Source organism: Microcaecilia unicolor, chromosome 1 (genome assembly GCF_901765095.1).
Source record: "Microcaecilia unicolor chromosome 1, aMicUni1.1, whole genome shotgun sequence".
NCBI lineage: Eukaryota > Metazoa > Chordata > Amphibia > Gymnophiona > Siphonopidae > Microcaecilia > Microcaecilia unicolor.
Window position 1 is genome coordinate 302,323,205 of NC_044031.1, and position 24,806 is coordinate 302,348,010.

Sequence of the window (24,806 nt, forward strand, 5' to 3'; positions counted from 1 at the left end):
AGCAGTGAAGGTGAGGGGCGCCTTTCTAACAGATTTGGACTGTCTCTCCATGTTCAAGTGTGAAGCGCTGCGTACGTCCGGTAGCGCTATAGAAATGATAAGTAGTAGTAGTAGTAGTATTTCAACTCCAGATGGTTGAAGGAAGATACTGACACTACTCATAACTCCTGTGTAACAACACTGTGACCGTAAACCCTGCTACAGAACAGGCTAGCCTACTCTGCCAAACTATCCAAATTAGAGGTTCCAGACATTAGGGGGCTGGTATTCAGCTGGCAGTGGTGAGCATTTTTTTTTAGCCGCTATCAGCATTATTCCCAGATATCCAATGCCAAGCCATGTCCAGGCACCACCATTGAACATAGCAAAAATATCTCAAAGCTTTGAGAGAACCTTCTGGTGCACGGGGTGCGCGCACCGCACATGCGCGGCCATCTTCCCGCCCGTCATGCGAGAGTCCCGCTCAGTTATATCCAAAAGCAAGAAGTAAAGGAAAACAACTCCAAAGGGGAGGTGGACGGGTTTGTGAGAACAAACAGCCTGCTGTACTCGGAGAATACCTGCTATAGGTATGTATCTTCGCTTTCTCCGAGGACAAGCAGGCTGCTTGTTCTCAAGACTGGGCTCCCAGTCTCACTCAAAACAACAAAGAAAGGTCAATTGGGCCTCACAACGGCGAGGACATAAGAAGGATTGACCTACGAACTAGAACATCTGAGAGTGCAGCCTGGAACAGAATAAAAATGGGCCTAGGGGGATGGAGTTGGATTCTAAACCCCGAACAGATTATGCAGCACCGACTACCCAAACTGACTGTTGCGTCGGGTATTCTGCTGAAGGCAGTAGTGAGATGTGAATGTGTGGATTGATGACCATGTTGCAGCTTTGCAAATCTCTTCTATAGTGGCTGACTTCAAGTGGGCCACCGACGCTGCCATGGCTCTAACACTATGAGCCGTGACATGACCCTCAAGTGTCAGCCCAGCTTGGGCATAAGTGAAGGAAATGCAATCTGCTAGCCAACTGGAGATGGTGCGTTTCCCGACTGCAACTCCCCTTCTGTTGGGATCAAAAGAAACAAACATTTGAGCGGATGGTCTGAAGGGCTTGTCCGCTCCACATAAAAAGCCAATGCTCTCTTGCAGTCCAAGGTGTGCAACTGACATTCAGCAGGGCGGGTATGAGGACGGGGAAAAAATGTTGGCAAGACAACTGAATGGTTCAGATGGAACTCTGACACCACCTTCGGCAAGAACTTAGGGTGCGTGCTGAGGATTACTCTGTTGTGATGAAACTTGAGATAAGGAGCATGCACTACCAAGGCTTGAAGCTCACTGACTCTACGAGCTGAAGTAACAGCCACCAAGAAAATGACCTTCCAGGCCAAGTACTTCAGATGGCAGGAATTCAGTGGCTCAAAAGGAGGCGTTGAGACGTTGAGATCCCATGACACTAGTGGAGGTTTGACAGGGGGCTTTGACAAAAGCAAACCTCTCATGAAGCGAACGACTAAAGGCTGTCCAGAGATAGGCTTACCTTCCACACGAGAATGAAAAGCACTAATTGTGCTAAGATGAACCTTACGGAGTTGGTCTTGAGACCAGACTCTGACAAATGCAGAAGGTATTCAAGCAGGGTCTGTGTAGGACAAAAGCGAGGATCTAGGGCCTTGCTATCAGACCAGACGGCAAACCTCCTCCATTTGAAAAAGTAGCACCTCTTTGTGGAATCTTTCCTGGAAACAAACAGAACCCGGGAGACACCCTCAGAAAGACCCAAGGAAGTGAATTCTACGCTCTCAACATCCAGGCCGTGAGAGCCAGAGACTGGAGGCTGGGATGCAGAAGCGCCCCCTCGTTCTTAGTTATGAGGGTTGGAAAACACTCCAATCTCCACGGTTCTTTGGAGGACAACTCCAGAAGAAGAGGGAACCAAATCTGACGCGGCCAGAAGGGAGCAATCATAATCATGGTTCCGCGGTCTTGCTTGAGTTTCAGCAAAGTCTTCCCGACCAGAGGTATGGGAGGATATGCATACAGAAGGCCATTCCCCCAATGAAGGAGAAAGGCATCTGACGCTAGTCTGTCATGGGCCTGAAGTCTGGAACAGAACTGAGGGACCTCGTGATTGAGCTGAGTGGCAAAAAGATCCACCGAGGGGGTGCCCCACTCTCAGAAGACCTTGATTACGACGCCCGGATTGAGCGCCTACTCTTGAGGTTGCATAATCCTGCTCAATCTGTCGGCCAGACTGTTGTTTACGCCTGCCAGATAAGTAGCCTGGAGAAACATGCCGTGACGGCGAGTCCAAAGCCACATCTGGACGGCTTCCCTAAACATGGATCTGGTGCCCCCCTGCTTGTTGATGTAGTACATGGCAACCTGATTGTCTAAATTTGGATGACTTGATTGGACAGCCGATCTCTGAAAGCCTTTAGAGCGTTCCAGACCGCTCGCAACTCCAGGAGATTGATCTGAAGACCTTTTTCCTGGAGGGACCAAACTCCTTGAGTGTGAAGCCCATCGACATGAGCTTCCCACCCCAGGAGAGATGCATCTGTGGTCAGCACTTTTTGTGGCTGAGGAATTTGAAAATGACGTCCCAAGGTCAAATTGGATTGAACTGTCCACCACTGAAGGGAATTGTGAAAATTGGTGGACAGCCGGACTGCATCCTCTAGATTCCCTGCAGCTTGATACCACTGGGAAGCTAGGGTCTATTGAGCTGATCTCATGTGAAGAAAGGCCATGGGCGTCACATGGACTGTGGAGGCCATATAGCCTAGAAGTCTCAACATCTGCCGAGCTGTGATCTGCTGAGACGCTCTGGCCATGGAAACTAGAGACAGAAGATTGTCTGCTCTCACCTCGGGAAGATAGGCACGAGCCGTCTGTGAATCCAGCAGAGCTCCTAAAAATTCGAGTTGCTGAACGGGGAAAAGATGGGACTTGGGGTAATTTATAACAAACCCGAGTAGCTCCAGCAGTTGAATAGACATCTGCATTGACTGTAGAGCTCCTGCCTCTGAGGTGTTCTTCACCAGCCAATCGTCGAGATAAGGGAACACATGCACTCCCAGTCTGCGTAGCGACGCTGCTACTGCCAGGCATTTTGTAAAGACTCTGGGCACAGACGCCAGACCAAAGGGCAGCATACAATACTGGAAGTGCTGCGCTCCCAGACGGAATCAAAGACACATCCTGTGAACTGGAAGTACCAGGATGTGTGTATGGGCATTCTTTAAGTCCAGAGAGCATAGCCAATCGTTTTCCTGAATTATGGGAAGAAGGGTGCCCAGGGAAACCATCCTGAACTTTTCTCAGACAAGGAATTTATTCAGGGCCCTTAGGTCTAGGATGGGACGCATCCCCCCTGTTTTCTTTTGCACAAGGAAGTACCTGGAATAGAATCCCAGCCCTTCTTGCCCTGGTGGAACGGGCTCAACCACAATGGCGCTGAGAAGGGTGAAGAGTTCCTCTGCAAGTACCTGCCTGTGCTGGAAGCTGAAGGACTGAGCTCCCGGTGGGCAATTTGGAGGTCTGGAGACCAAATTGAGGGAGTATCCTAACCAGACTATTTGAACAACCCACCGATCGGAGGTTATGAGAGGCCACCTTTGGTGAAAAAATGTTAACCTCCCCCCAACCGGCAAGTCGTCCGTCACGGACACCTTTATAGCGGCTATGCTCAGCTGGAGCCAGTCAAAAGCCCGTCCCTTGTTTTTGCTGGGGAGCCACAGGGGCCGGCCTTGGTGCATGCTGTTGACGAGAACGAGCGCACTGGGGTTGAGCCTGAGAAGGCTGTCGAGAAGGAGGATTGTACCTACGCTCGCTATAAGCAAAGGAAGCATTCTTCCTTCCCCGGAAAAAACGTCTACCTGATGAGGTAGTAGCAGAAGGCGCACGGCAGGAGAGATTGTCCATAGCGGTTTCTCGCTGCGTGATCTGATCAACCACTTCCTCGTCTTTCTCACCAAAAATATTATCCCCCCCCCCCCCCCGGCAAGGGACATCCCCAATCCGCTGCTGGACTCTATTGTCCAGGTCAAAGGCACGCAGCCATGAGAGTCTGTGCATCACTATACCTTGGGCAGCGGTTCTGGATGCAACATCAAAAGAATCGTAAGCACCCCTGGACAGGAATTTACGACAAGCCTTCTGCTGCCTGACCACCTCCTGAAAAGGCTTGGCCTGCTCTGGAGGGAGCTTATCAACCAAGTCCGCCATTTGCTTCACTGTGTTCCTCAAGTGAATGCTCGTTTAGAGCTGGTAGGATTGAATTGTGGCCACAAGCATAGAGGACTGATAGGCCTTTCTCCCAAAAGAGTCCAGGCTTCTAGGTTCTCGTCCCAGGGGCGCCGAGGCAAAATCTCTAGAACTCCTGGCTCTCTTGAGAGCGGAATCCACAACCATAAAGTCGTGAGGTAACTGCGACTTCATCAGCTCAGGTTCTCCGTGAATCCGATATTGGGACTCAGCTTTCTTGGGAATGGTGGGATTACTTAGCGGTTTCATTCAGTTCCGCGTGTCTCCTTGAGCACATTATGCAAAGGAACAGTGGATGACTCCTTAGGTGGCGAAGGATAGTCAAGGACCTCGAGCATCTCAGTCCTGGGCTCATCCTCAGATACCACAGGGAAGGGAATAGCCACAGACATTTCCCGGACAAACGAAGAGAAAGCAAGACACTCCGGGGGAGAAAGCTTTCTTTCCGGCGAAGGAGTAGGATCAGAGGGAAGACCACAAGACTCCTCGGAAGAGAAATACCTGGGATCTTGCCCTTTATTCCACGAGGCATCCTCATCAGTATTGGACAAGAGTTCCTTAACTGCAGTCCGAAACTGGGCCCGTCTTGACGCCGAGGAACCAGGGGCGTATCTGCGTGGGGCCACAGGGCCTGGGCCCCCGCAGATTTTGCCCTGGCCCCCCTCCCCGCCGTCAACCCTCCCCCGCTGCTTACTTTTGCTGGCGGGGGGCCCCAACCCCCGCCAGCCGAGGTCCGACCCGCAATCTCCATATTTCGTCTTCCTCCGTGGCCATGTGCTTCAAGGAAGTAACGCTGCAGTGCTGATTGGTTGAATCCAGTTCGGCGTCTGACGTCGCTGCGACGTCAGACGCCGAACTGGATTCAACCAATCAGCACTGCAGCGTTACTTCCTTGAAGCACATGGCCACGGAGGAAGACGAAATATGGAGATTGCGGGTCGGACCTCGGCTGGCGGGGGTTGGGGCCCCCCGCCAGCAAAAGTAAGCAACGGGGGAGGGTTGACGGCGGGGGGAGGGAGGCAAAAATGTGCCCCCCCTCTCTGGCTCTGGCCCCCCCTACCGCCGGATTCCAGATACGCCCCTGCGAGGAACCATGTCCTCGATGGCGAGAAGTCGACTCCCATGCCGACGGCGATGAAGCTCCCTCCAGCGATGTCAACGGGGAGTTGACCTGGGTGGCAGCCGACGCCGATGCCGCAGGCGGTACTGGTGTCGGGGACCTCACCACAGGCATAGAGCCAGCTGCCGCTTCCATCGATGGTACCGAGGGCACAAGCACCCCCAGCACTGGAGCAGACTGACGCAGCAACTTAATTTAACCCAAAGTTGAGCTGATAAAGGCCACCAAATATCATAAGACCGAGACTGTATCAAGCACCAATTCAGCAGGGATAGTTGCAAAGGATTCAAAAGGGCACACACTTGAAGTATGCCCTCTCTCATCCAATTATAACAGTATTTCCTTTTAGCTGTCAAAAATGAGAACAGAGAGAATGACTGGATACCCTCTACTCTATTGAAACTGCTATTAGTATCTCCCTACTCTACTGTGTGCCAGTTCTCCATCTGGTCCAGAAGCCTGCCTAATCAAGCCCTCCAGAAGCTGCATGGTTTGTTTACTACCATACACTTGCGGCAGAGAAATACTGAGGTGCTCTGTATGCACAGTACCCTTATGAGGCAGACCACAAGTCTGTATTCTCTGTTTCTATTCTAAGGTTCTGGACTGGTCTGATCAGTACGCTAAGGAATTCTTTCTAACCCATGCATGTATATAGTTCTGTTGTCTTTGGTTTTTGACATCAAAGACAGAGGAGAGGGGGTTTGCTTAAATGGTGTGGTATCCAAATTTTCTGGAAACAATAACAAAATTAAACCAAGTGTAATAATATTGCAAACCATTAGATGTCAGTGACAACAGATTTCAAAGGATAGCTTTTACAAATCACTATATTGCGTCATACATTTGAGGACCTCTACCATGGACCCCCATTTACTCTCATTTACTCTTCCATTGTCCACTCCTCCTCACCGTGATCTTTGTTCAAGACCCCTTCCCTCAACACTTTATCTCTCCAGAAACAGCGTATCAGTATTACCCTCTCCCAAGCAAGCCCATTATAAGTCTACAAGTCATTCTGCATTCTTTTTCTTGGCCCCTTTTCTGTGGAACAGCTTGCCTGAAGATATTAGATTGGAATTTCCCCTGTCTAAATTTAAAATAAAACTCAAAACTTATATTTTTCAGAAGGCCTTTGGTTTTGACCCTAACTAAGCACTAGCCCTTTGGGAAAAAGCAGAGACCTACTTACCTAGTTAATTCCTTCTCCTCCTCCTTTCCTTTCCTTTCCCTCTATCCTCTTGTTTATTTGTGAATGTTCTGCCCTATTTTTATGGAGTTCCTTTCTATTTAACACTTTTTTTTTATTGTACACTGCTCTGACCTTTGTTAAGCAGAAGCAGGACCGAGAATCAGGGAAGTTGAGCAAATCATTTTCATCCCGTTTCCTTTAGTAGAAACCAGAGAGATACTAAAAGGGGACTGCCCCAAAGAGTGAGATTAAAGGCCAAAGAATGACATTTACGAGGTATAAATCTAGAAAGATGTAAGTGTGAAAAAAGCTTCATAAATGGGAGAAACAACACAAAATGATATTCAGCTTTCTTTGGTGTCTCTGAAAGACAGTATTAGGGCAATTTTCTAAGGAATTTACCTAAGTAATTAAATAGCTGGGTATAGCTCCTAGACTGAAAACTTCCTTCCACTTGGTATGCACACAGAAACCTCAGTGGACTTATGCAAAACATTTCAAAGGAAAATTCTATTGAGAAGACACTAGCTCTACCACAGAAAGACACAAGAACTCTCTTGCTCATCATATTCACATAGAGGGGCATAATCGAACAGAGCACCCAGGTTTTCAAGAGGGCGTCCTCGCAGGATGCCCCGCGAAGGGGCGGGGAAACCCATATTATCGAAACAAGATGGGCATCCATCTTTCGTTTCGATATATTAAAAGCAGGAAGCCGGCAAAAGAATCGGTTGGACCGCTAGATGACCGAGGAGTAAAAGGGGCGATCAGGGAAGACAAAGCCGTACCGGAGAGATTAAATGAATTCTTTGCTTCGGTCTTCACTGAGGAAGACTTGGTTGAAATACCGGTGCCAGAAATGGTATTCAAAGCTGACGAGTCAGAGAAACTTAATGAATCCTCTGTAAACCTGGAGGATGTAATGGGGCAGTTCTACAAACTGAAGAGTAGCAAATGTCCTGGACCGAATGGTATTCATCTCAGAGTACTGACAGAACTGAAAAATGAGCTTGCAGAGCTAGTGTTAATAATATGTAATATATCCTTAAAATCAAGCAGATTGGAGGGTGGCCAATGTAATGCCGTTTTTAAAAAAAAGTTCCAGAGGAGATCCGGGAAATTATAGACCAATGAGTCTGACGTCGGTGCCGGGCAAAATGGTAGAGACTATTATTAAGAACAAAATTACAGCGCATATTCAAAAGCATGGATTAATGAGACGAAGTCAACATGGATTTAGTGAAGGAAAATCTTGCCTCACCAATCTACTACATTTCTTTGAAGGGGTGAACAAACATGTGGATAAAGGTGAGCCAGTTGATATTGTGTATCTGGATTTTCAAAAGGCGTTTGACAAAGTACCTCATGAAAGACTGCAGAGGAAATTGGAGAGTCATGGGATAGGAGGTAGTGTTCTATTGTGGATTAAAAACTGGTTGAAAGATAGAAAACAGAGAGTAGGGTTAAATAGTCAGTATTCTCAATGGAGAAGGGTAATTAGTGGGGTTCCCCAGGGGTCTGTGCTGGGACCGCTGTTTTTTAACATATTTATAAATGACCTAGAGATGGGAGAGATGGGAGTAACTAGTGAGATAATTAAATTTGCTGATGACACAAAGTTATTCCAAGTCGTTAAATCGGGGGAGGACTGTGAAAAATTACAAGAGGACCTTACGAGACTGGGTGTCAAACTGGCAGATGACGTTTAATGTGAGCAACTGCAAAGTGATGCATGTGGGAAAGAGGAACCCGAATTATAGCTACGTCATGCAAGGTTCCACGTTAGGAGTCACCAACCAAGAAAGGGATCTAGGTGTCTTTGTTGATGATACGTTGAAACCTTCTGCTCAGTGTGCTGCTGCGGCTAAGAAAGGAAACAGAATGTTAGGTATTATGGAATGAAAAACAAAAATGAGGATGTTATAATGCCTTTGTATCACTCCATGGTGCGACCGCACCTTGAATATTGTGTTCAATTCTGGTCGCTGCATCTCAAAAAAGATATAGTGGAATTAGAAAAGGTGCAGAGAAGGGCGACGAAAATGATAAAGGGGATGGGACGACTTTCCTATGAGGAAAGGCTAAAGCGGCTAGGGTTCTTCAGCTTGGAGAAAAGGCGGCTGAGGGGAGATATGATAGAGGTCTATAAAATAATAAGTGGAGTTGAACAGATAGATGTGAAGCGTCTGTTTACGCTTTCCAAAAATACTAGGACTAGGGGGCGATGAAGCTACAATGTAGTAAATTTAAAACGAATCGGAGAAAATGTTTCTTCACTCAACGTGTAATTAAACTCTGGAATTCGTTGCCAGAGAAAGTGGTAAAGGTGGTTAGCTTAGCAGTTTTAAAAAGGTTTGGCCAGCTTCCTAAAGGAAAAGTCCATAGACTACTATTAAATGGACTTGGGGAAAATCCACTATTTCTGGGAAAAGCAGTATAAAATGTTTTGTACTATTTTGGAATATTGTCAGGTATTTGTGACCTGGATTGGCCACTGTTGGAAACAGGATGTTGACCTTTGGTCTTTCCCAGTATGGAAATACTTATGTTTCTTACCTCTTTCATACTTTTCATAGTTTTATTATTACTTTTTACCAACTTATTTTCTTAGTAAGTTCAAAATTTAGAAAAAATACCACACACACACAAAAATCATAATAGCAAACACAGGGCCATGTTTACTAAGGTGTGCTAGCGTTTTTAGCGTGTTCTATGTAGAAGCCCATGGGGATATTATGGGCATCTACATGGTTAGCGTCACTAAAAAGTTTGTCTAACGTGCCTCTAGTGCAGCTTAGTAAACAGGGCCCATAAAATTCAATTTTACTTTAATTCAGAAATGACATATAGGTTCTGTCTTCTGTATGCCACAAGTTTTCCTAAGAAAATGGTTTAATGTTCATTTATTCTTTTTTATATATTTGGCTTGAGATTCTATTTGAATGTGTCAAACAGATAAAATGTTTTGAAATTTTAAGAAAGAAAAAGAAAATATAAAACTTACTCTGATGGCAAAACTGAAGCAGTTGATTGCTGCCTGCAAGTGTTCTTCAAAGCTGGGACATTGCAGGCACTGGGTCCCTTGCTCCTCTTGTAGGAAGAGACGTGCGGCTTCTGTCAAAGCCATTGCTTCCCCGGGGGCGTTAAACAAGGTTTGCTCACAGCTAGCACAGGCAGCAACACAATAAAGGAACACAAGGTAGAGAGAAATTAGATTTCACTAATGAAAAGAAAAAGGTTATCTGGGCCACATAACTCCATGGAAGGTGAAGAGCAGGGTGAGCTGGTAGTTCCAAATAAATGACCATTCCAATAAGCTCTGTCATTCTGCTGAGTTGTTTGTTTTCTTTAAACAAACATATAATATAGCAATAAAGCATACTGGAGAAAATGCATACAAGTAATAAATAACATAATAAAGAAAAACATTCATCCAATTGTTAAGGCAACTAGCCCACATTATTGGAACATCCTAATTGCATGGAGTCAAGAAAACGAGCAGCAGAAGACAAGTGGGAAATCAACCGTGGACTCCAGAAATGAGAAGCACAACCTTGATACTTTAGAAAAGATTTATTGATAAAAAGACTCGACACAGCACTGTGTTTCAGCCTATGGTCTGCTTCAGGAGTCTTAAAAGTAAATATATAAAGAACAATAAACAAACAATATAAATAATGGTATTATAACATAAACAATAGTACTAAAATGTAAAATGATGGAAAACAATGTATCTAAAAAGGACAATAATAGAAGCTGAAAATATGAACAAACACAACGTATGTATAAAACAATGAGAGTAATATACATTTAATTAGAGAAGTACACATGAATAAAAAAATATTTTTGTGTATATGAACCAACCTGTTGGTTACAACTAGATGACAGAATCTCCAATGTCAACTGGAGTCTTGTGAGGCCGCCACTGGAAGTCTTGGCAGCCATTTAAATAAAGCAGAGACAGCAAGAGGATCAACAGTAGCGGCCAGGAAAGAGTGGGGATCTTTCCTGCTCCAAAGAATCCACTAGACCACCAGGGTGCCTTGAGATATATGCCGGGAGGGCACCCTGCAGCTCGGGGGAGGGAAGGCACTTCCGCAGGGATCCAGTAGGACCTGGGTCCATCCCCTTGGGATCCCCACAGACCTGGAGGGGATCCCCCAGGATTCCTGCTATCCCTGCTTCTGTGCAACTCTCTAGTTCAGAGACCTTTGCTGAATTCCAGGAACTGCATCTTCAACGATGTAAAATGGAAAAGTTTGTGGTTTGTGAAGTCAGAATGTCCAGAACAAAATTAATTGTTTATCTTATCTTCGGGGTCAGTGCCTTGGCCAGAACTAGATAAAAGAGGTATCCCCAGAGATCAAAAATTATCTGGTGACCTCATCAGATCCAAGCTGTTATCTGAAGTGTCTCCTCAGCTCGTAAAACCACCACTCTGCTGAACCTCTCTGCACTGTCCTGCTCTCTCTCGGGACACCTCAGAGCTCCCCTGCCAGCTGTTCATTTGCTGTCCTGCCACCCGCTCCTGCATCCTGACAGAGGTGAAGTCCACTGCACTGTCAGGTTGTATAAACACAAGCTCTGCTATTGCCATTGGGAAGTAAGCAGGTGGTCCAATAGTTGTGGGCCTAAGGGAAGCTGTGTGCTTACTTTACATGTGAATGTGTGAACCCTTATCAGGAAAGGTTCAAAGAAAGTTTGTGTATTATTCTGCTATGAACCATCTAGCAAGTGCATAGCAGTCTCACACACTAATTACTTCTGTTTTATTCGATTGCTTCACTTGCATGTAAAGAAAGCAGCTTCTATTTTTATAATATTTGGGTCTTGTGTCAGTTGCTTGCAGGAGCTAAGAACTCAGATTTGCATACTTAGTGGGGAAACAGCCTAGAAACATGACGGCAGATAAAGGCCAAATGGCCCATCCAGTCTGCCCATCCTCTGTAAACACTAACTCTTCCTTTTCCTAAGGGATCCCATGTGCTTGTAACATGCTTTCTTAAATTGACACAATCTTCGTCTCCACGACCTCTACCAGGAGGCCATTCCACGCTGCCACCTCCCTTTTCGTGAATGAATACTTTCTTAGATCCTCCTAAGCCTATTTCATCTTAACTTCATTGTATGCCCCCTCATTCCATATTTTTCCTTCATTTGAAAAAGGCTCCCTTCCTGTACACTAATGCCCCTGAGATATTTAAACATCTCTATCATATATCTCCTCCCTCCCTCCCTCTCTCCTTTCAGCGTATACATGTTGAGGTTTCTGAGACTGTCCCTATATGTTTTATATCCAAGACCACTTACCAATTTTGTAGCCGCCCTCTGGACAGACTCGATCCTGTTTATATCCTTTTGTAGGTGAGGTCTCCAGAATTGCACACAGTACTCTAAACGGGGCCTCACCAGAGACTTTCATACTTTTCATAGTTTTATTATTACTTTTTACCAACTTATTTTCTTAGTAAGTTCAAAATTTAGAAAAAATACCACACACACACAAAAATCATAATAGCAAACACAGGGCCAAGCATCCTTCTGGCTATGACCGTCGCTTTTTCTACCTGCTTGGAAACTTTAAGGTCATCTGACACAATCAGTCCCCAAGTCCTGCTCTTCCTTTGTATACAGAAGCACTTCACCCCCTATATTGTACCAGTCCCTCGGATTCTTGTGACTCAAGTGCATGACCCTGCATATTTTAGCATTAATTCTCAGTTGCCAAATATTGGACCATTCCTCAAGTCCTTCCTCATGTCATCCACATCTTCCGGGGTGTCCATCCTGTTGCAGTTTGGTACCATCCACAAACAGACAAACCTTATCACCCACAAGATGTTAAAAAGAGACGATCCTAGGACCGATCCCTGCGGCACTCCACTGATAACATCCCTGTCTTCAGAGCAAGCTCCATTTACTACTACCCTCTTTCTCCTTCCATTCAACCAATTTTTAACCCAGTCAGTTACTCTAGGTCACATACCAAGGGTACTCAGTTTATTTATGAGTTGCCTGTGTGGAACCATGTCGAAGGCTTTGCTGAAATGTAAGTACAACACATCTAGCACCTCTCCCATGTCCAACTGTTTGCTCACCCAGTCAAAGAAATCAATCAGATTTGTCTGACACAACCTACCTCTAGTGAAGACATGCTGCCTCAGGTCCTGCATTCCATTCAATTCAAGAAACCTCACAATCCTCCGCTTTAGAAGTGTTTCCATTAGTTTACTCACCACTGAGGTCAGATTGACAGGTCTGTAATTCCCAACCTCCTCCTTACTTCCACTCTTGTGGAGAACAGAATGTTACCATTATATATAACTGGCCGTCCCTTTATACAGTGCTCATCAAGAGACACTGTAACTGCTCCTTTAGCAAGTCTTTCAGCTTAAAGATGCTAGTGGGCAACTGATGACCATCACCCTCTTAATTAGGGAGAGGTTTCGAGAATATCAATCTTTGTGTCAGGCAGACCAAGCCATTCGGGACTCTGACATGTGCGAATATTCAGAAGGAGTGGCCCTTCACTCTGTATCCCCTGCTCAGCAAGCATATTTGGAAGCCAGTACTACTATCAAAGTGATTTTGTCTGCTATTAAAACTCTACCTGGGCAAATTCTTAGCTAAAAGGCTTTCTCTAGCTCTTCCAGACTTGATTCACCCAGATCAGGTGGGTTTTATTATAAAACGCCAGGCCTCAGATAACATATGAAGGATGATAGATCTTATTCATCTGGCATGCACCCAAAAGTTGGTAGCCTACCTAGTGAGCACTGATGCAGAAAAAATCTTCAACCGAGTTCAATGGCCCTTTATGACTCAAGAAGAAGATAGGATAGGCAAGTTTCCAGAAGTGGGTACACGCTCTTTATCAGTCACCTAGAACTCAAGTGCAGTGTCACGAAATGCCTAGCCACCCGCTGGGCTACCCCGCAGTCACTTAGAGTGTCTAGCCCCAGCACAGCTCAGGTCAGCTTGCACCTGCCACTTGTGCTCCACACTAGCACCCTCCTCCCATCGACTGGGTCACAACCGCCTCTGGGCGAGTCTCCCTCAAATTATCCCCCGTGATTTCTAGGTTACTGGAGACCACATTCCCAGTGGTCCCACAGTTCCCAGAAAGCACTCAGAGACCCAACACACAAACCACCAGGATTCTTTATCAGTCCAAACAAGCAGAGTCAACAAATTAACAGTGCTTATTATCTGAAAAATTGAACAGTGAAACAGAAAAAGTGCAATCAGCAAAACAGTAACAGGTAACTGAAATATGGATCAATTAGAACACTAACTATAAAGAAAAAAAGGAAAAGTCATTACTAAGCTGCCTTTGGCTGCAAGATCTCAATCTGGGGCATTTTGTTTTTTCTCCTTTGATTCTGACAGTAACTTGCTGATTTAATGTGCTCACTATTTTTTTTAATGCTTTGTATGACGTTTGGAAAAAAAAAAAAGAACACTAACTAAACATTTGTTTACTATCTAAGTAGTACCTGGAGAAATCAGGACATATAGCTGCTCACCAGTTATCAAATATAACTGTTTTTACAGGAATTCAGCAAAGAGCTCTCTCTCTCTCTCTCTCTTTTTTCCCGGGCTGAAACTGGAGCAAAAGCAAGTAGCACCTGGGTAACTTCAAACTCCAAGCCAATCAGAGCCTAGAACAACATTTGAAAATAGCTGGCTACATCACTGCAGGCACTTCCCCTTTCTCTGTGTTAACTAAAGACGGAAAGGCCAGTTCTCTGTAACAGCTTTAAGCATAAACATGTACCTCCTGCTGGCCAAACTAGAGAAATACATTGCAGGAAAATAGCAAAACAATTATCACAGGTTTAAAACACACTGTTCTGTCACAGGGAGTAATTCAGCCATGTTTGAGCTGCGAAGGGGAACTAGGTGGGGGTATCCTCTCTAGCCATTACTTTTTGCCTTTGTAATGGAGCCTTTTGTAGCAACTATTAGGGCCCGTGTGGATGGCTGAATTTAAAATTTCTTTATTTGCTGACAAATGTCCTTCTCTCCGTCACCTGGCCCTTGGTATCTTTTCTTAACATGATGCATAAGATCTGTAAATATTCAGATGTCTCTGGCTTTAAGTTCAACATATCTATGACTGAGATTATGGACATCAGTCTTTTAGAAACTACTAGACAGAACCTTGCTGCCTGCTTCTCTTTTAGATGGGTTCAGGGACCTCCTCGATATCTGGTGTTCTTTCTCACTGACTCATATGAAGGATTTTTTACGGCCAACTATTCTCCTTTGGTCTGTCCTATTAGGAATGATTAGCTCAATGGGATCACTTACCTCTCCTGGTTTGGCAGGATAGCTGTCCTCAAGATGAATGTAGTACCCTGTTTACTATCGCTCTTTCATGCCCTACCTCTTTTGATACCTAGAGCATATTTAAATAAACTACAGGGTGTTTTACTTAAATCTGTTTGGCAAAACTAAAAGCCAAGGTTACATAGAAACTTACTCTACAGAGATAGAAAGAAGAGAGGCCTGGATGTCCCTAACATAGTGCTCTACTATAGAGCAGCTATAGAGTGGCTTCAAAACTCCCCAATTAAATTATGGGTGGGTCTTGAGCAGTCAATGGTTGGCTCCGTGCCCTTGGGTTAACTGCTTTGGTTGCCTCGTTGGGCCAGGGGGACAACCTCCTGTCCTGTGTCCTTCTATCATGTCAACCTTTTTGGGGGTTGGGATCATATGTTTATGTTTATTAAAATGCTTAATATATGCAATGCTGGCCTCAGGATCTCCAGAGACCTAACTTGAATGTAGACTTCCAGAAATTGACAGCAAGAATACTCTCTATATCAGGCAGTGCCACCTTGCGTGAATGTCAATATCGAATATTATATAGGGCATACATGACGAAAAATCAGGTGTTTCACTTTGGAGGAGTCCCAGACCCATTCAAGCTCATTTTCAAAGCACTTAGCCTCCCAAAGTTCCATAGAAACCTATGGAACTTAGCCTCCCAAAGTGCTTTGAAAATATGCCTCAATGTGCTCCAAATGTGGGCTGGGAGAAGGCACGTGGTTCCACTCCTTCTGGGAATGTCCAAAAATAAAAACTTTCTGAGGGCAAATCATAAAATATTTGGAGTCAATGGTGCATGGTAGGGTCCACCCCTCTCCACAGGGGTTTCTACTGGATAGGTACGAGGTTTTTGGGCAACATTCTAGAGGGGCTAGCCAATTTATTCACAAAGCGGGTATTATAGGGAAGAAGCTTATCCTGTCTGTGTGGCTGCAGACGGAGCCACCAGATTTTTGGCATTGGAGGAATCGCCTACATGAGCTGCTCTTACAGGAGCGTAGGGTGGTGGGATCCTCCCCGAGAAGACGGAAAGCATTCTTGGAGATATGGGATCCATATATACAATCACTATCACCTAAAGCAGCAAGTTTTATTTTGAATCGTCTTTGATTTTTTTTTTTTTTTTTTTGTGGTTTTGGGGGGGGGGGGGGGGATAGGGGGTGTAAAGTATTGGGCGATTGGCTTTGGAGACGGTGAGTGTCTGGTTCTCATTGTCTATCAAGGTATTCATGTTATTGGCTGTATTTTCCTTGTGGAGTCATCAATAAAATGTTAAACCATACTAAACATAAGCGAGCTCCAGCAGAGGCGATAGCAACCGGTGAAGGGCTATAAGAAACAAGGCCCTTTGCGGTATGCTGTATTGATTAATATTATGTCTCATGTGATATGATGTTGGGTGCCTTGTTGATGACATTTTCTTATACTGTAACAAACAGAGTAACATATGTAATGTAGAGCCATAAAATGTTGGACATCAAATTAGTATGGGGTGAGAGTTGGGTAATGGGGAGGGTGGAGGGATGAAAATTGTAAAACTGTATAGTGACTTTAGTTCAAGGGTTGAAATTTTGCCTTTATACACAGAAGCACTTCACCCCCTATATTGTACCAGTCCCTCGGATTCTTGTGACTCAAGTGCATGACCCTGCATATTTTAGCTGTCCTGCTCTGAGTCTGCTCGAATCAACCAATCGTCGACATAAAGATGAACTTTGATCCCCTTTTCAGAGGAAGGCCTACCATCACTTTGTAAAATGTGCGAGGGGTCGTAGGTAGCCCAGAGGGCAGAGTGCAAAACTGAAAATGACGGCCTAATACGGCAAACCATAGAAATCTCTGATGAGGAGGCCAAATAGGGATGTGTAAGTACGCCTCTTTCAAATCCAAAGCCTTGAGAAACTGTCCCAGCTGGACAGACACTTTCCCCGACCGCACAGTCTCCATGCGGAAATGGGGCACCTGGAGACACTCATTCACCTTCCTAAGGTCAATAGGTCTGAAGGAACCCCTTTTCGAGGAACTACAAAGTAAATTGAATAGCGCCCAGTGTGCACCTCAGTCTGCGGTACAGGAACCACCGCCCCAAGATCTAGCAACATCTGCAACGTGGATTCTACGTCCGCTCTTTTGGCCACCGAGGCACATCGAGATTCCAAAAAGGAGTCTCTGACGAGCAATACAAATAGCCTGTAGCCATCTCTGATGAGATCCAAGACCCACTGATCTGACGTAATCTTGGCCCACTTCATAAAAGAGGGTCAGCTGACCCCCAATGGAAACAACTGAAGAGTGAACCTGCGCCCTATGATTGGGCAGAACGTCCTGGAGCCTGAGGTCTGGCTCCAGCTCCCGACACCCGCTTGTCACTCCGAAAGGATGACCTCTGCTGGAATCTAGGATGCTGGAAGGACAAACTATGACCGCGAGCGTCACAGAAATGAAGTCTTGAAGAACCTGGCCTCGCACTAGCCCTGGGCCTGTCTTCCAGAAGATGCTGGGATTTCGAGTCTCCCAAATCTTTCACAATCTTTTCAAGATCCTCGCCGAAAAGTAACTTTCCCCTAAAGGGAAGCCTCATAAGATGTTGCTTGGAAGCCATGTCTGCTGACCAGTGGTGCAACCATACCAGCCGGCGAGTTGAAACCGCCAGAGCCATCTACTGAGCAGATGCCCTGACCAAATCATAGAGGGTGTCAGCCAAATAGGTGACAGCCAACTCCATCGGAGCACCAGCAACCGAAATAGAAGTCGAATCCTGGTCCTGTTCCAAACCCTGCTGAAACCAGGAAAGACCAGCTCTGGCTGTATAGGAACTACAGAGGCCTGAAAGACCAAGGCCGCCACCTCAAAGAGGTTTAAGAGAGGCTTTGAGACGCCTATCCTGCATGTCTTTAAGCGCAACTCCCCCTTCCACCAGAAGAATAGTTACTGCAGTCACAAAGAAAAACAAAGCATCCACCTTAGGTAAAGAGAAGGTATGTAGAGTAGCAGCAGACACCGGATAGAGACACACCATAGCCCTAGCCAGTTTCAATCCACTCTCAGGGTCAGACCACTAGAAGGGTGTGCTAAGTCCCTAGATCCCGCCAAAATGGAAGGCAGAGGAGAATGGGGACCCAAAGACCCTCCCTCTGGTAAAGAAGCTAACCTTCTGTGTTTTACAGTCGGGTCCTCAATTTGTAGAGGTGACTCGAAGTCACCCTGACTAACCAGGGTCTCTCTGCCCTCCAAGGACGATTGAGGAAGGGGAGGGGGCACAGAACAAAATCCCCTCTTCATCAAATAAACTTGATGCTAGAAGCCATGTCTGCAGCACTAGAAAGGCAGAAAGGTTCAGAAGCAGAAAAAGGCACGGGCTCCACAACCGCTTCAGGCGTGACTAACACGACATGTGTGGCACCTTCCGATACACGAGAAGACTCCCCCACAGGGTCCATAGGCCCCTCATCAAAGGAGAGCACAATGGAGCACTAAGCTATGCAGGCACCCATTGAAGAACGGCGAGAGCCACAGCGGGAACATCTTTTAACTACTTCCGCCGCCATAGCGTGGTCCACCCCGCCAGAACCGAACACTCACCCTACCAACAGGAAAGACAAAAGATTTACTCACTGGGGCTGCAACCAAGTCATAGAAGGCAGTGGCAGCTATCAGAGGGAGCCTAAACTGCATTCCCACTCCCCTCCCACAGCCCGGTAGCCTCTTACCAAAGAGATCAAACAGCTCTTCCTAGAGCTTACTTTTTTTTTTTTTTTTTTTTTTAATAGGCTATAAGCTGCAGCATTGTGAGAATTTTTTTTTTTTTAAGAGCAGCTTGGAAAAGGCAGTCCAGGGAGCCCACAGAGAGCAGGGGTAGACAGGGTAGGACAGGGACCTGGAGTACAAGTATGTCCTCAAGGTTGGCACCATCAGCCAGATGCTCCCAAGCTCTACTGGCAGGTGCCCAGGAGCCGCCCCCCCTCCCCCCAGGAATCCAGGAGCTGGAAGAAATCCATCCACCACCTGCTGGAGATAGAGATATACTGAAGTGATAAGGGACTGGATGTCCAGAGTCACTGCTTTCTCTTTAGTGTTCTCTATCTTCACCTGCTGGTAGGCGGATACAACCCACTAGTTCCTGGATTCATCTGCTGCTGAGGCTAAGGAAGTTATTGTTTCTTTTGACTGCTTGTCATGTACTTATCAGCTGTTACCAATTAACCAATACATCTATACTCAATTCCTGCACCTTTCGACTTCTAAAACCATTAAATCAAAAATATTGTGGGAGGATTTTTTGTGAAGATTTTGTGGGAACTAAGAAATTAATCTCAAGTTTATATAACTATCATTACGAGATAGCCACACCTAGACACATTGCATAGACAAACATGGCACAGTGAATTAAGCATATGTTTTGAAGATCTTGATTGGGGGAAAATGGAGGTGGCTCAAGTTAAAATATCAATGGCTACTAATCTCCAGGAAAACAGCTTTAAGGTTATGTACAGATGGTTCAATTTAGTCCATTTTCCAACTGAATATGTCTTTTTACCAGTTTTCCCCACAAGTCAGGTTTCATTCCATTCCATAGAAATCAAACAAAATAAAACATGGAAAATAAAATAAAATGATACCTTTTTTATTTGACATAACTTAATACATGTCCAATAAAAAAGGTATCATCTTATTTTCTTTTCCATGTTTTATTTTGTTTGATTTCTATTGATAACCTTAACACGGCTACCACATTCCATTCCATTAAATTTTGTGAGAATTTTTTTGCCCCTCCCCCTCAGGCAGACATTTACTAACTGATTTTGCATAATTCTTTGGATTGGGTTGGAAAGAATAAAAAAAAACTTACCGAGCCATAGCAAGGTTGCAGAAGCCAGAATACTGAAGGCAGTCCTGTTGTTTAAGCTCCTTTGCCAGCTGACCTGAAAAATGGAGACAGACTTACTACTACTACTATTTAGCATTTCTATAGCGCTACAAGGCGTACGCAACGCTGCACAAACATAGAAGAAAGACAGTCCCTGCTCAAAGAGCTTACAATCTAACAGACAAAAAATAAATAAAGTAAGCAAGTCAAATCAATTAATGTGAACGGGAAGGAAGAGAGGAGGGTAGGTGGAGGCGAGTGGTTACAAGTGGTTACGAGTCAAAAGCAATGTTAAAGAGGTGGGCTTTCAGTCTAGATTTAAAGGTGGCCAAGGATGGGGCAAGACGTAGGGGCTCAGACTTCCTAGCAGAAGTAGAATAGTGCTAACCATTCTGCTCACTAGAGAGGAAACAAGTGACCAGACTAATCTAGAACAGATTAAAATCTCACCAGGAGGAGCTTGTAGTCCTCTAACCTGTGTGGGGCAGGCAACGCTGCCCAGGTTTCTAACAGGAACCATACCAGTTTGCCTCAAAGCATTGCAATTTCAAAGTTGAATGAAAACAGATAGCAAAGATACTTACCTGTAGCAGGTTAGTAGGTATTCTCCAAGGACAGCAGGCCATTCATTCTCACATGCGGAGAATTAAAATGTTAATATGCCTTTAAGAGCACGCATAGCATCCCCACCGTACATGCACGAGTGACTTCCCAGCTGTCATGAGAGCGTGGGACCAGCAGTACAATAATAAAGCATGGAATCATCTCCAAGGGGAGGTGGGAGGATATGTGAGAATGAATGGCCTGCTGTCTACGGCGAATACCTGCTACAAGTAAGTATCTTTGCTTTTTCCAAGGACAAGAAGGAAAATATCCTCACATGTGGGAATCCCTAGCTACCAGGCTCACAGAAAACAACCACCATTGGTCAACTGGACCTTGCAATGGTGAGGGCAAAAGAACTGATTAACCATAAACTATATGCAACCATGTGAGAATGCAGCCTGGAACACAACAAAACAGGCCCTAGGGGGGTGGAGTTGGATTCTAGACCCCAAATTCTGCAGCACTGTCTTTCTAATTTGACTAATATAGCATCAGGAATCCTGTGAATGCATGGACCACGTTGCAGCCTTGAAAATCTCTTCAATGGATACTGACCTCAAGAGGGCTACTGATGTCACCATAGCTCTGACATTATGAGCCTTGACATGACCCTCCAGAGTCAGCCCAGGCTGGGAATAAGTGAAAGAAATGCAATCTGCCATCCAATTAGAGATTGAGTGTTTCCTGATGGTGACCCCCATCCTGTTGGGATCAAAAGAAACAAAAAGTTGGGTAGACGGATTGTAGCTGCTAAAAGTAAAAGACCAATGCTTACAGTCCAAGGTGTGTAGTGCGCTTTGCCAAGATGGGCATAAGGCTTGGGAAAGAATGTTGGCAGAACAATCGACTGGTTCAGATGGAACTCCGACACCACCTTACTACTAATAATCATTTCTATAGTGCTACTAGATGTATGCAGCACTGTACACATTATATGCAGGTACTTTATCTGTCCCCAGAGGGCTTACAATCTAAGTTTTTGTACCTGAGGCAATGGAGAACTAAGTGTCTTGCTCAAGGTCACAAGGAGCTGCAGTGGGAATTGAAACCAGGATCAAAGCCCGCTGCACTAACTATAAGGCTACTCCTCCACTCAGGCAATAACTTAGGATGCATGCGGAGAACTACTCTGTTGTGATGAAACTTAGTGTAAGGTGGATCCCCGAGCTGAAGTAACAGCCACCAAAAACAAGACCTTCCAGGTCAAGTACTTCAGATGACAGGAATTGAGTGGCTCAAAAGACGCTTTCATCAGTTGGGTAAGGATGATGTTGAGGTCCTGTGACACAGGTGGAGGCTTGACAGGGGGCACTGTCAAAAGCAAACCTCTCTTGAAGAGAACTAGAAGCTGTCCAGAGATGGGCTTACCCTTCACACGGTGATGGTAAGCACTAATTGCACTAAGGTAAACCTTTACAGAGTTGGTCTTAAGACCTTGGTACACAAAATCATCTACTGCGTAGTACCAGGATACATGATAGACCTAATAGATCTACCAACCAGGAACAGAATCAGATCATCACGATCATACCTAAACCTACATTATCCAAACTGTAAAGGACTAAAATGCAAAACAACCTACGCATCCAGCTTCTCCTACATAAGCGCACAACTATGGAACGGACTCCCAAACGCTGTGAGAACAATCCATGACCACTTAAACTTCAGGAAATCACTCAAAACTCACTTCTTTAAAAAGGCCTAATGATCGTACTGGACAATTTATAATCTTCACTTCCTTCACCCCCTTGATGACTGATCCACACCTACCTCATCTGACTACAATATAACTTTGTATCTGTTATCAACCGAATTGCCAACAGCCTCTACGGTACTGTGTAAGCCACATTGAGCCTGCAAATAGGTGGGAAAATGTGGGGTACAAATGTAATAAAATAAATAAAAATAAGATATTCAAGCAGGGTCTGTATAGTGCAAGAAAGAGATCTAGGGCCTTGACTTCAAACCAGACGGCAAACTGCCTCCATTTGAAAAAGTAACACCTCTTAGTAGAATTTTTCCTGGAAGCCAGCAAGACCTTGACGACACCTTCAGGAAGATGCAAGTAAGCAAATTCTAAACTCTCAACATCCAGGCTGTGAGAGCCAGAAAATGGAGGTTGTGATGTAGACGAGATCCCTTGTTTTGCCTGATGAAGGTCGGAAAACACTCCAATCTCCAAGTTTCTTCGGAGGACAACTCCAGAAGAAGAGGGAACCAGATCTGCTGGTGCCAGTATGGACAATCAGGATCATGGTTCCTTGGTCTTGAATGAGTTTCAGCAAAGTCTTCCCCACAAGAGGGATGGGAGGATATGCATACAGAAGATCAGTCCCCCCAATGAAGCAGGAAGACATCCAACACTAGTCTGTCACGGGCCTGGGGCTTGGAGCCTGGAACAGTGCTGAAGGGCTCTGTGATTGAACTAAGTGCCAAAGAGATCCACCGAGGGGGTGCCCCACACTCAGAAGATCTCACAGGCAACGCCCATGCTGAGGGACAACTCGTGCGGTCGCATGACCCTGCTCAGTCTATCGGCCAGGCTGTTGGATTTGCCTGCCAGGTAAGTGGCTTTCAGGAGCATCCCATGCTGGACTGCCCAGTGCCACATATGGACGGCCTCCTGACACAACTGGCGTGATCCAGTACCCCCCTGCTTGTTGGTGTGGTACATTGCAACCTGATTGTCTGTTTGAATGAGTACAGTTTGGTTGAACAGCCAGTCTCTAAAAACCTTTAGAGCATTTCAGATTGCATGTAGCTCCAGAAGGTTGATGTGGAGATCAGTCTCCTGGGCTGACTAAGCATCTTGAGTGTGAAGCCTGTCTAGGTGAGCTCCCCAGCCCAAGTGGGATGCACCAGTTGTGAGCACCTTCTGGGACTGAGGAATTAGGAATGGAAGTCCCACAGTCAAATTGAATCTAACCGTCCACCAAAGCAGACTGAATCAACTCTAGTGTCATTCAGATGACATCCGCTAGATTCCCAGAGGCTTGACACCACTGGGAAGCTAGGGTCCACTGGACGTTTCTCATGTGAAAACATGCCATGGGTCTGACATGGATGGGGGAGGCCATGACACCTAACAATCTCAACATTAGTCAAGCTATGACCAGCTGGCTGGCATGGACCTGAGTGTCAAAAGCGACAAGATAATGTCTGTCCTCAACATAGGGAGAAAAGCCCGCTGTGTGTCTACGAAGGCTCCTATGAACTCCAAGTGTTGAACGGGATGTAGATGGGACTTGGAGTAGTTTAAAGCAAACCCCCAGTAGCTCTAACACCCAACTAGTTCTCAGAATGGACTACTGAGCACTGACCATCGACGTGCTCTTCACCAGCCAATTGTCCAGATAGGAGAACACATGGACTCCCAGTCTCTGTAGTGACACTGTGACTACTGGAAGACACTTGGTGAAGACCCTTGTGGATGACGCTGGGCCAAAAGGAAACACGCGGCACTGGAACTGATGTGTCCCCAGCCGAAATCAAAGATACTTCCTGTGACCTGGAAGTATCAGGATGTGAGTGTAAACATCCTTTAAGTCCAGAGAGCATAGCCAATCGTTATCATGAATCATGGGGAGAAGGGTGCCAAGGAAACCATCCTGAACTTTTCTTTGAACAGGAAATTGTTCAGGGCCCTTAGGTCTAGGATGGGACACATCCCCCCTGTTTTCTTGGGCACAAGTACCTGGAACAGAATCCCTGCCCTTCTTCCCCTGGTAGAATGGACTTGACTGAGTGGACATTTAGAAGGGGAGAGAGTTCCTCTGCAAGTACCTCCTTCTGATGACAGCTAAGTAAGACACTCTCAGTGGGCAATTTGGTGGTCTCTGTCACCAATGCATGGCATAATCAAGACGGACTACTTGAAGAATCCACCGGTTGGAGGTTACAAGGGACCACCTTTAGTGGAAAAAATTCAGCCCTCCCCCCCAACCGGCAGGTCACCCGGGATGGTCACTTCACTACGGCTATGATCTGCTGGAGCCAGTCAAAAGCTCATTCTTGGCTTTGACTGGGGAGTTGTCTGGGCCTTGGGCGCAAGCTGTTGACAAGAATGAGTGCTCTGGGTCTGAGTCTGCTGAGGCTGGCAAGAAGGAGTATACCTACGCCTCTGTGAGTAGTAGAGAGGCCATGGAGGAAACATTATCGAAGAACGTCCTCCTGCTAAAGAAGTAGCTGAACAACCAGCCCTGCCAAATCGCCCTCTTTCCGATGATAAAAGAAAAAAAGCACCTCGGCGTCCAGCCAGGACACCATCAGATGTACTTCTGGAGCTCTCTACCTGAGCCCAAACTGAAGCACTACTGGTGTGGAATAACCATTCCGCTGAGACCAGAAGACGGCAGAAAGAGAGAACTCACCGTAAGAAAAGCCCTCAAAGTGGGCCATGGAGAAATGGAACATAAAGTCCTC

The 24,806-nt window shown here is 45.7% G+C and overlaps 1 protein-coding gene across 1 annotated transcript in view; it reads right to left on the reverse strand.

Moving 5' to 3' along the window:
- Positions 1-24,806, reverse strand: part of LOC115476726 (factor VIII intron 22 protein-like) — a 66,006-nt gene that overhangs the window by 11,600 nt on the left and 29,600 nt on the right. Inside the window, exons 3-4 of the mRNA XM_030213320.1 lie at positions 19,761-19,833; positions 9,582-9,741 (exon numbers count right to left, since the gene is read on the reverse strand). Coding sequence (XP_030069180.1) covers positions 9,582-9,741; positions 19,761-19,833 — 233 coding nt within the window. The remainder of the gene's footprint in view (positions 1-9,581; positions 9,742-19,760; positions 19,834-24,806) is intronic.